At 33.9% G+C, this 17,513-nt stretch overlaps 1 protein-coding gene across 2 annotated transcripts in view; it reads right to left on the bottom strand.

Moving 5' to 3' along the window:
- Positions 1-235: 235 nt before the first annotated feature.
- The window catches only part of MFSD8 (major facilitator superfamily domain containing 8), a 43,180-nt gene continuing 25,902 nt past the window's right edge, over positions 236-17,513 (bottom strand). The window contains exons 7-13 of one of the 2 annotated variants that reach the window (XM_029941117.1): positions 16,987-17,042; positions 12,722-12,830; positions 10,078-10,212; positions 6,853-6,956; positions 6,517-6,764; positions 5,107-5,125; positions 236-681 (exon numbers count right to left, since the gene is read on the bottom strand). In XM_029941117.1, coding sequence (XP_029796977.1) covers positions 470-681; positions 5,107-5,125; positions 6,517-6,764; positions 6,853-6,956; positions 10,078-10,212; positions 12,722-12,830; positions 16,987-17,042 — 883 coding nt within the window. In that variant the 3' untranslated portion in view covers positions 236-469. The remainder of the gene's footprint in view (positions 682-5,106; positions 5,126-6,516; positions 6,765-6,852; positions 6,957-10,077; positions 10,213-12,721; positions 12,831-16,986; positions 17,043-17,513) is intronic. The other variant, XM_029941125.1, reaches the window with a different exon arrangement.

Below are 17,513 nucleotides of genomic sequence, written 5' to 3'. Positions count from 1 at the left end.
GCTAAAGAGATATTATATGAAGAATGTTTTTTGGGGGCACCTGGGTGGCTCAATTGGTTAAGCATCCGACTTCGGCTCAGGTCACGATCTCATGGTTCATGGGTTCGAGCCCACACCTCGGACCCTGTGCTGACAGCTCAGAGCCTGGAGCCTGCTGCGGATTCTGTGTTTCCTTCTTTCTCTGACCCTCCCCTGCTCATACTCTGTTTCTCTCTCTCAAAAAAAATAAAAACAAAACAAAACAAAACAAAAACAATGTTTTTTGAAATACAGAAATTATGAACCAGAATGTTTTTATATTACTGCTCATATTTACACATAGAATTTACTGTATTATTCAATATATGTTCTTGTTACTCAAAATACTCAATACTTGCAGCCTGACTTTTCAAAATTGATTTATAGCAATGGTCTTGCAGAGCCCTGGAAGAAGAAGCCCCTTAACAAGTACCTTCCATCACTGTGTTAGTTAGGTTATTCTTGAATCCTTCCATGCCTTACAGAAAAAGCAACAAGTCTTTTGTAAACCACACCCAGGAGCATGATGGTAAGCACCACTATTCCACACACAAGACTGAATGCCCATCGCGGCCCCCAGGAAGTATACACTTGGCTGATGAACACAGGTCCAAGAATCCGTGCTGCACTTCCAGAAGCTGTTAACCAGCCCATGTATACACCCTGTGGTGGAGAGAGAGAAGCACACTGATAGTTAGGTTTAGTTATTTTAAAAATAAGGATGAAAGTACTATTACCAAACTATGACAAACTCACAAAAATCACTTTATCTTTTATTTTTAAATTAAATATAAAATTGCTCTCTAAAAATACAGCAAATAATGAACAGTATACTTATTTGATTAGTCAGTTTAAGAAAAAGAAAAGTACTCAACACCCAAAAAATAAATAATTCAGTGAAGAAATGGGCTAAAGACATGAACAAACACTTCTCCAAAAAAAACATCCAGCTGGCCAACAGGCACATGAAATGATGCTCAACATCACTCATCATCAGGGAAATACAAATCAAAATCACAATGAGATACCACCTCACATCTGTCAGAATGGCTAACATTAACAACTCAGGCAACAGCAGATGCTGACGAGAATGCGGAGAAAGAGGATCTCTTTTGCACTATTGGTGGGAATGCAAACTGGTACAGTCACTCTTGAAAGCAGTATGCAAAAACCTCAAAAAATTAAAAATAGAAGTACCCTATGACCTAGCATTTGCACTACTATTTATCCAAGGGATACAGTTATGCTGTTTTGAAAGGGACACATGGATCCCAATGTTTATAGCAGCACCATCGACAACAGCCAAAGTATGGAAAGAGCCCAAATGTCCATCGATAGATGAATGGATAAAGAAGATGTGGTATATATATACAATGGAGTATTACTTGGCAATCAAAAAGAATGAAACCTTGCCATTTGCAACTACATGGATGGAACTAGAGGGTATTATGCTAAGCAAAATTAGTCAGAGAAAGAAAAATATCATATGACTTCACTCATATGAGGACTTTAAGATACAAAACAGATGAACACAAGGGAAGGGAAGCAAAAATAATATAAAAACATGGAGGAGGACAAAAACCTAAGAGACTCTTAAATGTGAAAAACAAACATAGGGTTACTAGAGGGGCTGTGGGAGGGGGGATGGGCTAAATAGGTAAGGGGCATGAAGGAATCTACTCCTGATATTGCTGTTGCACTATATGCTAACTAACTTGGATGTAAATTTTAAAAATTAAATAAAAATTTTAAAAAAGAAAAAGAAAAGTAGTATAAACAATGTCCAATGTCTATTAAAGCTGTGGGAAAAATATAATTTTTTAATCTACCCTTTATGGCTAACATTTATTTTGTATTTACTATATTCCAAACACTGTGCTAGGTACTTTACATATATTGTTTCCAATATACACAAATTTCTGCAATTAGTATTATCCTCATTTAACAAATGTGAAAGCTGAAGCTTAGAAAACTCAAGTAACTTATCTAAAATATTTGAGGGCACGTACCACTTTCTACTACACCATAATGTCACTCTTCCAAAACTGTACTCCAAACTATAACCCATACAATCTACCCAAGAACATACAGTGCAGCAGTACTTTTAATATCCCCAAGTTTAAACACCCTAACAATCCATTAATGGTGGATTAAGTAAATAAATTATGATGTATTTAATGAATGGAATGCTAATCAGTTGCCTAAAAGAATAAGGTCCTGTATAGAGTTAAATATTATAATGAGAACATCTAAATGCACTAACATGGAAAAGAAGGCTACGGCTATTAAGTAAAACACTATAAGATGGAAAAAAATATATATATATGTATTATGTACATGAGATAGAATATACTGTTTTATCTTGTTTTTAAAGGCATGAGTGCATTGTAAAATTGGTATGGAACCAGAAAAGACCCCAAATAGCCAAAGTCAAGATGAAAAAAAATAGCAAAGTGGGAGGCATCACAATTCTAGACTTCAAGTTGTATGTATTACAAAGCTATAATCATCAAGATGGTATGTATGGTACTAGCACAAAAACAGACACATAGATCAATGGAACCGAATAAAGAACCCAAAAATGGACCCACAAATGTATAGCCAACTAAACTTTGACAAAGCAGGAAAGAATATCCAATGGAAAAAAGACAGTCGCTTCAATAAATGATGAGAAAACTGGATAGTGACATGAAGAAAAATGGAAACAGGACCAGATTCTTATACCATACACAAAAATAAATTCAAAATGGATGAAAACACCTAAATGTGAGATAGGAAACAACCAAAATCCTAGAGGAGAAAACAGGCAGTAGTCTCTTTGACATTGGCCATAGAAACTTCTTACTAGACACATCTCCAGAGACAAGGGAAACAAAAGCAAAAAATGAACTATTGCGACTTCATCAAGATAAAACGCTTCTGCACGGCAAAGTAAACAATCAACTAAACCAAAAGGCAACCAACAGAATGGGAGAAGATATTTGCAAATAACATATCAGATAAAGGGCTAGAATCCAAAATCTATAAAGAACTTACCAAACTCAACACCCAAAAAACAAATAATCCAGTGAAGAAATGGGCAGAAGACATGAACAGGCATTTCTCCCTAGAAGTTGTACAAATGGCTAAGAGACACATGAAAAAATGCTCAACATCACTCATCATCAGAGAAATACAAATCAAAATCATAATGAGATACCATCTCAGACCTGTCAGAAAGGCTAAAATTAACAACTCAAGTAACAACAGATGTTGGCAAGGATGTGGAGAAAGGGGGATCCCTCTTACACTGTTGGTGAGAATGCAAACTGGTGCAGCCAGTTTGGAGAACAGTATGGAGGTTCCTCATAAAGTTAAAAATAGAACTACCCTATGTATGACCCAACAATTATACTGCTAGGTATTTATCAAAAGGATATAACAATGCTGATTCAAAGGAGCAGATACACCCCAATGTTTATGCAGCACTATCAGCAATAGCCAAATTATGGAAAGACCCCAAATACCTGTTGACTCACGAATGGAAAAAGATGTGGTGTGTGTGTGTGTATATATATATATGTATGTGTAATGGAATATTATTCACCCATCAAAAAAGAATGAACTCTTGGCCTTTTGCAACAATATGGATGGAACTAGAGTGTATTATGTGAAGTGATGTAAGTCAGAGAAAGACAAATACCATATGATTTCACTCATATGTGACATTTAAGAAACAAAACTGATGAGGGGCATCTGGGTGGCTTAGTCAGTTAAGCACCCCACTCTTGATTTTGCCTCAAGTCAAGATCTCATGGGTCATGAGATAGAATTCCACATCGGGTTCTGTGCTGATAGCATGAAGTCTCCTTGGGATAATCGCTCTGCCTCTCTCTCTGCCCCTACCATGCTCCCTATTTCTAAATTAAATAAAACTTAAAAGAAACAGAACAGATGAATACTAGGGAAGGGAAAGAAAAATAAGATAAAAACAGAGCAGTAGGTAAACCATAAGAGACTCTTAACTATAGAAAACTAACTGAGGGTTATTGGAGGGGAGGTAGGTGTAGGGGTGGGGACGGGCTAAATGGGTAATGGGCATTAAGGAGAGCACTTGTGATGAGCCTGGGTGTTATATGTAAGTGATGAATCACTAAATTCTACTCCTGAAATCAATACTACACTATGTTAACTAATTTAATTTAAATAAAAACTTTAAAGAAAAAAATAATTAAATACTTGTAATATACAAAAAAACATTTTCATAATTTTAGCTCAGTATTTGTATCATTGATATTTAACACTCATTTATAAATAACTAAATACTATATACTAATAAATATCTTCCAATTAAAAAAGGCATGAGTCTGCTTCTATACCTATGCTTCAATAGGTATAGAAAAACGTCTTGAGGAATACAAATGAAATGAACAGGGGTCGATTTTAGTCTGTTGAGGCTAAGGGGAGTCTTCATTTTCAGCTATACACATTTCAAACTATTTGAATTTTTACAACTGTCACACATTGCTTTTGTTATGTGCTTTTTAATTCTTGGTTTTGAAAATACAATATTATGGATTAAAAGACTCAGACAGTACCAAATGTTTTACCTACTATTACAGCTTAAAAACACAGTATTAAAATTTTTCTTTTCTCTTTGCTTTATTTCAATAGAAATACTAACTTTTACCCTGAAAATATAATACTATCAGCGAAAGTTTTATTTTATTCTTTTGTTTTTGTTTTTCATAAAAAGGATTTATTGTTTATTTATTTTTGAAGGAGAGAAAGATGGAGCATGAGTGGGAGAGGGTCAGAGAGAGATACATAGAATTTGAAGCAGGCTCCAGACTATGAGCTGTCAGCACAGAGCCGGATGTGGGGCTCAAACTCACAAACTTTGAGATTATGACCAGAGCCGAAGACAGACGTTTAACTGACTGAGCGACCCAGCCGCCCCTATCAGTGTAATTTTTAAAGAAAAAAGTAATATTTTCATTTTGTGACCATTTAAGTAACTTCTACTAAAAAGAAGGGTTAGAAGTAAATCCCAGAAATAACCTAAATGTACTATAATTGGAAAATGACTGAATAAATGATGGTACATACCTAAAATGGAATATGACATCTGTTAAAAAAATTAAAAGTCATAAGACAATATTTACAATATATTGTTATATATATATTTTAAAGCAGATTATAAAATAATAATGTGATGCCTGGGTGGCTCAGTCAGTTAAGCGTCCAGCTTCGGCTCAGTTCGTGAGTTCAAGCCCCTCGTCGGGCTCTGTGCTGACAGCTCAGAGCCTGGAGCGTGCTTCTGATTCTGTGTTTTCCTCTTTCTGCCTGTTCCCCTGCTCACAGTCTCTCTCTCTCTCTCTCTCTCAAAAATAAATAAACGTTAACAAAATTTTTAAATAGTAACAATGATATAATCCTATTTTGTTTTAAACACCCACAGACATAGATAAAAGATTGAAAGTATAATTTCACCAAAATATTAATTGTCTCTGATAGTTTTCTCCATTTGGACTCTATATTTTTTATAACTTTTATATAATGAATAAGGAAATTCTTACAATAAAAACTAATTTAAAAATTTTTTTTTAATTTTTTAATGTTTTATTTATTTTTGATAGAGAGAGAGAGACAGAGCATGAGAGGGGGAGGGGGAGAGAGACAAGGAGACACAGAACCAGCAGCAGGCTCCAGGCTCTGAGCTAGCTGTCAGCACAGAGCCCGATGCGGGGCTCGAACCCACGAATGTGAGATCTGACCTGAGCCGAAGTCGGAGGCTTAACCGACTGAGCCACCCAGGCGCCCCTAAAAACTAATTTTAAATTATACATAGCTGTTATACATATTTAAGACCTCTGTGTTTTCCTCTCTTAGTAATTGTCCCTAGGACTAGATGAAATTAAGCCTAGATCCACATTTGTCTATCAGTTTTGGTTTCCTAACTTTTGCCTAGTTTAAAAACAAGTTTCAGAAATTTATGCTTCAGATATTTTTTTCTCTGAAAATGATTTTGAGCTCACAATCTTGAATTCAAAACATTTTTGAGCTCTAACTTATTCTTTGTTAAATTTCTGCATACTAAGCCCTATAAGTACTTTACAAAAGTTGCTTTTTTATTTAATTTTTTTTACTTAAATCATTTTCATTTTTTCTTTTTTTTTTCCAGTTTCTTTTTTTAATCTAATAGTTTATTACCAAGTTGATTTCCATATAACACCTAGTGCTCTTCCCCACAAGTGCCCCTCCCCTTGACCATCCCCCCCCCCCCCGCCCCTTCCCCTCTCTGTCTTCAGCCCTCAGTTTGTTCTCAGCATTCAAAGGTCTCTCATGATTTGCCTCACTCCCTCTCCCCAACTCTTTTGTGTTTTTTTTTTTTAATTAAAAGTGCTGAATACGATAAAAATCCACCAAGTAAGTTTGTGTAAAAATAGAGAATGGTAGAAAAAAATGTATTTACATGTATATTTCATGTGATTGCAATATCAGCATAAACTTGCTCACCTGAGGTTTTGGTCCCAGAATTTTTGAATATAATGTATAGGACATAACGTTGCAGGATGGATAGCCTACTCCAATTAGCATGGCTGCTGTAAGGAACTGGGCCAGATGGATCATGGGGGTGTAGAGGCACCAGCCTTGTTCAGCTGGGCAGCCAGTGGGTCCTTCATTGTGATCTTCTCTTGGAGACTTCCAAAGTGTAATAATAATTTCCCCAAATGTGGTATTAGGGATTGAATTATTATGTAAATCTATAAAAACAAAATTAGTACAGTACATTACTTGCTAATTTTAGATGAATAACAGCGGGTAACATTATAGAAATATGTATGGCTATACCTTCCCACTGTATTTTGGGAAACTGATTTCCCCAAGGTAACAAGATAAAGAAGCCAACACATACAATGATGAGTCCTCCCAGTAGAATTGCACGCTCACCAATCCTGTTAAAGAACAGAGACTCTGTAATTTAAAAATAAAACATTATTACATGGTTTTATTACTTTTCTATTTTTTTCTATTTCATATTTAGTCATATGCCAATTATTATGAATGCTAAATAAAAATTTTCACTAAAAGGAACCAGCTGATTTCAGATCTGGGACAGAAAATGTGTAAGATGAGCCTAGATATTTTTTCATACCAAAGAACACAAAAGCTATCAGTGGCTACTAGGTACTTTTAGTATCTAGATAAAGGTACTCTGAGCCAATTTGAAGATGCTGGTCAGAATACAACAGCATGAACAACAGAAATGATAGTAATGACAATGGATTAAAACATACAAAAATGTTGCAATCAATGAATCACTATTACATTAAAATAAAATACTCTTGGTTACATTTAGAGGATGTTTTAAATAAACTCTTATTTAAAAAATCAGTTAATAAAAGGAAACAGTCATCTTGCCTTTCCTATACAAACTGTACATCAAGATAACCAAGTAACTGGTGATAAGAAGGTTCTCTTCATAGAAAGTATCCCAAAAAATTATATAAGGACATGATAGAATGAAAATATCAACATTTTCAATTATCTATTAATATATTAATGAATCTAGAAATGATCAATGGTCACTAACATTATAAAAAGAGATAAAATGTAATATTTCTCCTGATAGAAGCACATATTACCACTTACAAAGTATATTCTTGCCAAAAATCTGAACTTAAATTTCATCAAACTTCTAGATGTAAGTACCAATATTTGAGAAATACAGTAAACATGGGAAAATGTTAACACCACTATCACCACCACCATAGGAATTCAATTAGCAAGATTCAAAATGTGAGACTCCATAAAGCATACACCCTGGTTTCTTCAATTTGTAAGAAAAAAAGAGAGAGATGAAAAACCTATTGATTAAAAGAGATTTAAAAAACAAGAGTCTGGGGGAGCCTGAGTGGCCCGGTTGGTTAAGCATCTGACTTCGACTCAGCTTATAATCTGATAGTTCATGGGTTTGAGCCCCAGGTTGGGCTCTGTGCTGACAGTTCAAAGCCTGGTGCCTGCTTCAGATTCTGTGTTTCCCTCTCTCTCTGCCCCTTCCCTGCTCATGCTCTGTCTCCCTCTTTCTCTCTCAAAAACAAAAATAAACATAAAAAAAAAAAAGAAACTTAATAGCCTGAGTCAAGTAAGCTGTGAAACAAAATAAAACAATATGAAACAAAACAAAATAAATTTTAAAATATTAAAAACAGTGGAGAAAATCTGAATACTGTCTGGATATTTGATGATATTTAGAAATCACTTAACATTTTTAGACATGATAATGTTGTCATCATTAACTTTTAGAGATACATACTGAAATGTTTATGGAAGATATGGAAGGATATCTGGGATTGGCTTGAAAATAATCTAGGTATGGGGGCAGGGAGTGTGTAGTAGGTAGAGGTATAAATAAATCACAATTTTACAAGGATTCAGAATCATTGAAGCTGGGTAATAGATATTAGAAATTCAGTATATGATCCTATCTACGCCTTTTTATATGTTAGAAATTTTCTATAATAAAAAATGAAATATACAAACAAGACCAAAGACTTTCTATTTTTTTTATGTTTTATTTATTATTGAGACAGAGAGAAACAGAGCATAAGTGGGGGAGGGTCAGAGAGAGAGGGAGACACAGAATCCAAAGCAGGCTCCAGGCTCTGAGCTGTCAGCACAGAGGCCCATGCAGGGCTCGAACTCATAAACCATCAGATGGTGACCTGAGCCAAAGTTGGCAGCCCAAACTACTGAGCCACCCAGACTTTCTAAAACAAAATAAATAAACCCAAACACCTCACATCACCTTCAGAATACCTACAAGGCTTCACATCTTTCCAACCTGATCTTCTTCCACTGCCATTTCTTTCCTGCTCTGGCCAAATTTGCCTTCCTGCTTGCTCCTTAAACACACAAAGCTCATATTCTGGAGGCAGAGAGTTCCAGGCCCCTGCATGACTGTTTTCTGACTTTGTTGAGGTCTCTGTTTGGATGTAACTTCTTCAAACACACCTTCCTAGAGCAGTCAGTCAAATCTCTCTCTCCCAATCCTCCCCCTGCTACTCTTAATTCTCTTCCTCTGTTCCATTCTTCTTCACAGTACTTACCATTCATTACCTGACTTCATATTTTTGTTTCTTGGTTTTCCTACCCAATAGAACACAAGCTCTTTGAAGATATGGAACTGGAAAATCTGTAAGAAGGCCTATCAGCAGAACTGCTCTATTTCCATAGCAAGAGGTATTTACTAGTATTTAATTTTGAATATAAATCTATGTCTATGTCTATATCTACATCTTACCCCTCTACTTGGCTCTATAAGCATAGGAATCTTCATAATATCCCCAGTGCACCTAACCCAACACACTGAATCAAGATGTGTTAGGGGCTCCTGGGTGGCTCAGTCGGTTAAGCACCAACTTTGGCTCAGGTCATGATCTCATGGTTTGTGCTGACAGCTCAGAGCCTAGAGCCTGCTTCGGATTCTGTCTCCCTCTCTCTCTGCCCCTCCTTTGCTCATGCTCTCTCTCAAAAATAAATAAATAAATTGATTTTAGAACATTATAAAATTTTAAAGTATTATTAAAATATTTTAAGAATATTAAATTGTTAGAATTGTCTAAATTTATCAACTAATGTCTCATCTCAGACTACCTGAATGAACTTAATTTTATATACGCACTTCCCCCAAAGTGTTTTCTTTACACTTGTAGTTTTACAAAATGCTTCTTTAAAACCATGTTCTATGGTCAAAGTTACAAATAACTTTGTACAAAAACTGTGTTATGCTATATAATATATTCATCATAATGATAACATCATATTTATGTACTGAAGATTTGAAAGTTTTAGAGTAAAGAAGTTTGGTACTTTTAAGCAGAATTTTCCAGACTTAACCATTAAATCCTTTCTGTTACATAACATATATTACCATCCAGGGAAACAAAGTTTTAGAAAATATACTTTTAGAAATACTTTAAATAAAACATAATATACAAAAGATACATTAGAAGATAATTAATTCACTTTGTAAAACATCTTGCTTTACCAAAGAATATATCATATGGTACTTACTTCTTGGAAAGTAATTTAATCCCCATGAAAACAATAATTGCCTCAACTCCAAGAGCAGCAAGTATTATTCCACCATATAATACAGCTTGTTTTCGAGTCCAGGCATACATATCCATTGTTAATGGAGTAACAATGCTAAGAAAAACAAATCATTATTATTAATTTAAATCATAGTAATTATAAAAGTGAAATAGAAGCTTTAATAATGATACTGACACATTCAAGAACTTGCATCTCTTTTAACACTGACACCAGCTCTCTAAATAAAAAATTTTAACACATTTAGTTGTTACACGCACAAAGTTTGATTGTATTTTTATTTACTAATATTTATTTTAGTTATGTAAGTAATATATTCACACTGCAGAAAGTCTAAAAGACAGGAAAAGAAATAAACCAACCATAATTCCTACTATTCTAACTAATCATGATTAAATTTGGTGTAAAATGGTTTCTTTTTTATTTCAATGAAATAAGTAATAACATAATAGTACTAATGTTACTATTAATTAGTAAGTTATTAGAAGCTTGTTGGATTTTTTTTCTTTCTCAGTCTCTTTTATCTCTATCCTTGAATGTATGTATCTCTCTTCCTATCTCTGAATGTTGCTCTTCCTTTATATGACTATCTGTCTCCTTCCTTGCCAAGCTTCTTCTCCTACTTTTTATCTCCTCTGTTAACTGGATACAAAATGGAATTGAAATATATTTAAAATATTCATTCTTTTTTTAAAAAAAGGAACAATGCCATTTTTAATTTTAAAATCAACTGATGTGGAAAATGGTTCGGTGATTTCTAAATAACTTAAACAGAATTACCGTATCATCCAACAAATCCACTTCTGGGTTTATCACCAAAAGAATTGAAAGGGGCTTAAACAGATGCCTGTCCACCAATGTTCATCACAGCATCATAGCATTATTCACAACAGGCCAAAGGTGGAAATAACCCAAATGTCCATCAATCGATGAATGGACAAATGAAACTGGTATATACATACAATGGAATATTTTTATTAAAATTAAAAAAAGGATCAAGAAGATGTGGTATATATATATACAATGGAGTACTATATGGCAATTAAGAAGACTGAAATATGGCCATTTGTAGGAAAGTGGATGGACCTTGAAGGTGTCATGCTAAGCGAAATAAGTCATGCAGAGAAGGATAGATACCATATGTTTGCATTCATAGGTCTAACAGGAGAGACCTGGCAGGGGACCATGGGGAGAGGAAGGGGGAAAGAGAGCGGGGAAGACTGAGGGACACAGATCAAGGGAGACTACTGAATACTGAAGACGAACCACGGACTAAAGGTGGAGGGGGAGGGAGGGAGGGAGTGATGGTCATGGTGGGGGGCACTTGTGGGGAGAAGCACTGGGTGTTATATGGAAACCAATTTGACAATAAACTACTGTAAAAAAACAAAAACAAAAACAAAAACAAAATAAAGTCATTAAAAGGTATGAAATTCAGATACATGTTATAACATGGATGAACATTTAAAAACATCATGCTAAGTGAAATAAGCGAGGCACAAAGGACAAAAGGATATGTGTTGTATGATCCATTTATATGAGGTACGCAGATTGAAGAAGGTAGAAAAAAGGCTCCCAGGAGCTGGGTTAGGTGAAATGAAGACTTACTGTTTAATGGGTATAGAGCTTCTGTTTGGAATGATGAAAAGATTCTGGAAATGGATAGGGGTTATGGTTGTACAACATTTGTGAATATACTCAATGCCAGTGATGTGTAAGATTAAAAATAGTTAAAATGATATATTTTATGTTATGTGCATTTTACCACAATTTTTAAAAATGCCTCAAGAATCAAATGAACTGAAATTTTCATATATCTCAATAATTTTAAAAATTAAAATAAATTAAAAATCAAGCCAATCTACATGTACTGTTATAAAAATGTTATAATGTATTGACCAAAAAATAAACCAAATTTTCAAATGATAATGTCACATAGTCTATGTTGATTTAATAGACAGACATGCACATACTATTACTTACACATGTAAGTATAACTAGTACTTACAGTTGTATAGAAAAAAATTTGAAAAATTATACACTGAAGTATTAGCAGTGGTTACTTCCAAGGAAAGGAGTCGATGTAGAAATACAATTGTAGTGCTTATTACATTTACACCAAGAATACGTAATTTTTATAACATAACAGAAAGGCATTTTAAAAATAAAAAAGCCATATAACTAAAGGCCAACAAAGCCTACACCAGGCAGAGATTTTGTAATATATACTAGTTTTTTTTCAGGATCAGATCTAAATAGAGTTAACATTGCCAGACTGAGCTCCATAGACATAGAGTTATGTAGCTTAAAGTTAATTTACTCATGGCACTAAAGTTTTATAAGTATATTTATCATAAAACTCCAAGAAAGGGAGGAAAGACTAGTGAAACAGATTCCTTTATAAGGAAGATAAAGTAAGATTATAGACAGAGAATTAACTATATTCAAGTTAAAAGCATAAAATTCATGTATATTTTTTACATCATGACAAAAAGTTATGCCTTCCATAAAGTTTCTGAGGACATCAATAAACCTATTAATGTTTCATTAAGAAATACAGATAATTTATGCAATATGATTTAGATGAAGACAGAATAAAACTTACGTTTCAAAAAGAGCAAAGATAAATAGAACCACAAAAAACAGAACATTGGTGGCTACAACAGCAACTTGATCAATATTTCCTTGGGGAAACTGAACTTCATCTGTACTTGCTGTAACAAACAGGAGAAAAATTATATTACTTAAAGATTTATTTTTTCTTATGACACTAAAATAATGTTGAAAGTATTTGTAGCAAATTCTGTGACTAAATATTTAAAATCACTTTTAGGCTTCTAAGTGGTTTAAAAGTAACAATTTATACCACAGAAGTAATTTTTAAATGGCTTTTAAAAGTAAAGTGAATTTTCTTCCCAAGAGACATACTTCAATTCTGTCATCTATAAGGAATACTCAGATTTTTTAAATTTTTTAATTTCTTTTTATTTTTTTTATTTACTTATTTTAAAATAGTTTATTGTCAAATCAGTTTCCATACAACACCCAGTGCTCTTCCCCACAAGTGCCCTCCTCCATCACCACCACCTCTTTTCCCCCCGCCCCCTTCAGCCCTCAGTTCGTTCTCAGCATTCAATAGTCTCTCAAGTTTGCGTCCCTCTCTCTCCCCAACTCTCTTTCCCTCTTCCCCTCCCCCTGGTTCTCCATTGCTTCTCCTGTTCTCCTGTTAGACCTATGAGTGCAAACATATGGTATCTGTCCTTCTCTGCCTGACTTATTTCGCTTAGCATGACATCCTCGAGGTCCATCTACTTTCCTACAAATGGCCATAAGAAATACTCAGATTTTCTATTTGCTGTCTCTTAATCCAAAATAGATATATATTTTATAAAATTCTATAAAATGATCTCATACTAAATATATTTGCTTTAAATTCCCACTGCAAGTTTTTTTCTATTTTACATAAATCTTAAATTTATGAGGATTTTTTGAAGACCTCAAATAGTTTATTAAATCAGTTAGTTCTGTGATTCACTTCAGTGAATATGTATTTTGAATATCAGTGTTATGTGAAATTAGTATGAGTAAATATTCTTATAAGTTATTACCACAGTTTAAAAAATCCTTATATTATCATTTATATTTTTGTAAAGAAATATATTTTGCAAATAACCACCAAGACTTGATGGTGGTTTTATAATTTAGGAGAAAGTGAGTATATTAACTTATCTTAAACTATGTATTAAGCTACATATTTAATATTAGCTATTCCTTATATAACTGAGAAGTGTGAAGCCAAATACATCTACTTATATACACTTGTCATGCTATTTAATAATTTACCCACTTATTCAGAGTAAACCAAATAAGTAATTCAAGAATGTTTTCATTTTATGCTATCTTTAAGTGTATATGCAGCACCAGCAAGGGGCAAGGGGCTATTTTCCCAAGATATAGTAAGTTTCTATAATTTTTTTCATAATAGTGATTCCCTTTATATCTTAGGATTCCTGACAAGGAGCTCCTCCTCCAATAATAAATGAGACTTGGAAATAGTCTGCTAAATTTGGGGACAAGGGAGCACCCTGAACACTCAACAAAGAGTTATGATTTCCCTTTCTAATTGCACAAAGAAAACTGGTCACCTTTGTCCAGATCCTTTTCCAGGATAGACTCTGGTCCTTGTAGTCCTTATATTATTTTGGACAAACCTCTCTGATTCTCAATTACCACCTTGAACCCAGTCTTTACTCCTTTGAATTAAAAAGCAACATTGCCCCAGGTTAGGCTGGAGTTTGCATCATTTGTGATTAGTTTCCTGCAGCCTCTACCCAGTGCTGGCTTCAGTGGGAAAGCTCAGAAATGTTGCATCCTAAGCTGTGAGAATTGACTGGGTATCCAAATTGTAAGAATTTTAGGAAAAGACTACACTAATATATTAATTCAAAGACTATGTAATTAGCAATTATGATCCTATCCAATGATAACATTTTTAATAAGGAAAAACAGAAACATTTTATTTAAAATTTTTACTGAAATTTAAAAACTATTTTTGTTTTAGAAATTATTTTGAAGTGCTTAGAAATCTTATGAAAGAAAATAGATCTGGTCTTTAGAAACCCTCACCTGTGCTGTAAGGGCAGTGTTTTACAACAGAACTCTGACATGGTGGAAATGTTCTTTCTCTGTGCTGTCCAATACAGTTAGCCACCAGGCACACAGATACACAATTAGACACTTACAGTGTTGGTAGTGTGACTGAGAAACTTCTTCAGTGTAATTTAGTTAAATTTAAATTTAAATAGCCAAATGTGGCTGGCAGCTACCATATTAGACAATGTAGTTCTAGATCTTTGCTACTTGGTGTGGTTCTTGGACCAGTAGCATCAGCTCCCATGATAGCTTACTATAAATGTAGATTCTCAGAATCTCACTAGGTTTGCCAGATTTAGTAAATAAAAATACAGGATACTCAGTTAAGTTTGAATTTGTGATATAATGACTTTAAGTATTTTCCATGCAATATTTGAAATTTAAATATAAGAAAGTTCCATTAAGTATTTGAGGCATATCTATAATAAAGATTATTTGTTCCTTTTTTGAAATCCAAAATTACCCAGCTGGCACATATTTATTCTAAACAATTATTCAAATTCTCCTGGGCATTCTGCGTTTTACCTGGTGCTTTTGGGTAGCACAGATGCTTTGGAAGCACATTAAATTCAATGAAGCCCTAATCAATATTGCTATTCCCTTCCAACTTCTGAAAGATTTTGCTTCTTGTGTTTCTTTCTTTTCTCAGCACCTCAAACTCACCCTCCTTAACTTGTGCATTCCTTTTACCTGATAGGTCCTTTAAGTTAGCACCCTATTTTTCACCTTAAAAAAAGCGGCTTAAACCCCATGCTGGCACTTCCTCATCATTCTTTCTTTTTTTTTAATTAAGAAAAAAAATTTTTAATGTTTATTTATTTTTGAGAGAGAGAAACAGACTGTGAGCAGGGGAGTGGCAGAGAGAGAGGGAGACACAAAATCCGAAGCAGGCTCCAGGCTCTGAGCTGTCAGCACAAATCTGCAAACTGCGAGATCATGACCTGAGCCGAAGTCGGATGCTTAACTGACTGAGCCACCCAGGCGCCCCCTTTTCATTTTTTATTTTGAGAAATATCAATTATAAACTCAGCCTCTATATTTAACAATATTTTATCATACTTGATGCATCTACCCTTTCCTTTCCTTTTTTCTGTCACTCTCTCTTTGTTGCTGTGGTGTTTTTCACTGGCTTACCTTAAATTTGTATCTCTAGCTTTGATGGCTAAGGCCAAAATTACAAATGCCTCTGGCATTTTCTAGTTGTGCTAGTGTAGCATTAAATTTAGCTTGATTCAAACTAAAATCATCTTCTCTGTTCAGCCAATGTCCTTTCCTAAATTCTTGTTCTCTCCCATTCTTTCATTTAATCTAAACTCAAAGCCTGACAGACATCTTCAACAACTCCCTCTATTCCTTAATATTCCCTATCCAATCTGTCAAGAATCTTAATTTTTTTTCCTTCAATAACTCATATCTGTGTCTTCTCCATTCTTATTTGTTGCCTAGTTCAGGCCTTCATACTTCTGGTTTAGTCTCACATGAAATTTGACTACTGTCATACTTCTCTCTTTTTTTTTTTTTTTCAAAAACTTACTAACCCTCTTCACCACTCTGCTCTCCATCCTGCTTTCAACTTTACCTTCCACTAGTTTTATTGTGAAAATTAAAAATAATGGCTATAGAAGACACTATGTCTTTTCACAACTTTACAAACTCCTTAAAGGCAAGAATTGAGTTGCAATCTTTTATACAGAGGGGGACACTCCCCATGGAAGACATAACTAGTATTTAAATAAGGGTTAACTTATGAAGATATACCTCCTGACCAGGCTGGTTACTTATTTCTAAGTCAGAGAAAGATCTAAGGGATGAAAATGTACATTTATAGAATATACCAAAAGAATAAAAATATAAAAGAGAAACCTATTTCCATGATTATGGAAGCAAAGAAATGCTTGAAACGGAAAGATACATTTGGTAGGAATGTCACAGAAATCATTCCAAAGAACTGGAAGGTTTCAGAATACCGGCTCTTTGCAAAGAATATGAAGTGGGTTTTAGCAATGGTTTTAACCTTGCCAGTCATGAACACCAAATAACTAATCTGAGCATGCCTTTTGAAAAAATTATCATTTTAGGTAACTTTTAATATCGAAGATCCTCCCCCAATCACCCATTGTACTCTCTTCACAAGTAAAATCCAAGTAAAATACCAAACAGAATAATAAGAAATACTTTGATAATGTTATAGTAATTTAATCAAAAGGCTGATAGTACCTTCTTCAAAATTAACACTTTTACACTGTCGTCCTGAGTCATCCACACGATGTTCTCTTAAAAAGAAAAACATAAATACTGTATCCATGAAAGCCTTACTATAATAGATATATGGCTTTATTAGCACCCTTCTATTTTTTCACATTCTGATATAGTTTATTTTACTGACTTCTAAGTAATGGATTTATTACCAATAAGGTATAACCAACAAAATTTAAAAGATGTAAGTTACAATTCTTGTTATATTAACATATAAGATGAAGAATAATATTCAATTCATTAAAAAACATACATGATCTACCTTAATAAATATTTGAAGTTTTCCAGTGATTTTAATCATTTGTAGTAAACATTTTTGGGCCCTTAGATAAAGCACTCCAAAGAAATATAAAGGAATAAAACTTCTCTGGTTTAATAAAATTTCTTTTAATAAATACAAGATAAGATATAAATAACTTTTATATTTAAGGTTGATACCAATCACTAATCTACTTAAAAACGTGCTTTCGTGTCATTCCTGTACTTAG

Source organism: Suricata suricatta, chromosome 1, assembly GCF_006229205.1.
Source record: "Suricata suricatta isolate VVHF042 chromosome 1, meerkat_22Aug2017_6uvM2_HiC, whole genome shotgun sequence".
Lineage (NCBI taxonomy): Eukaryota > Metazoa > Chordata > Mammalia > Carnivora > Herpestidae > Suricata > Suricata suricatta.
The sequence above is the reverse complement of the archived record's forward strand: the minus strand, read 5'-3'. Positions and strand labels throughout refer to the sequence as shown.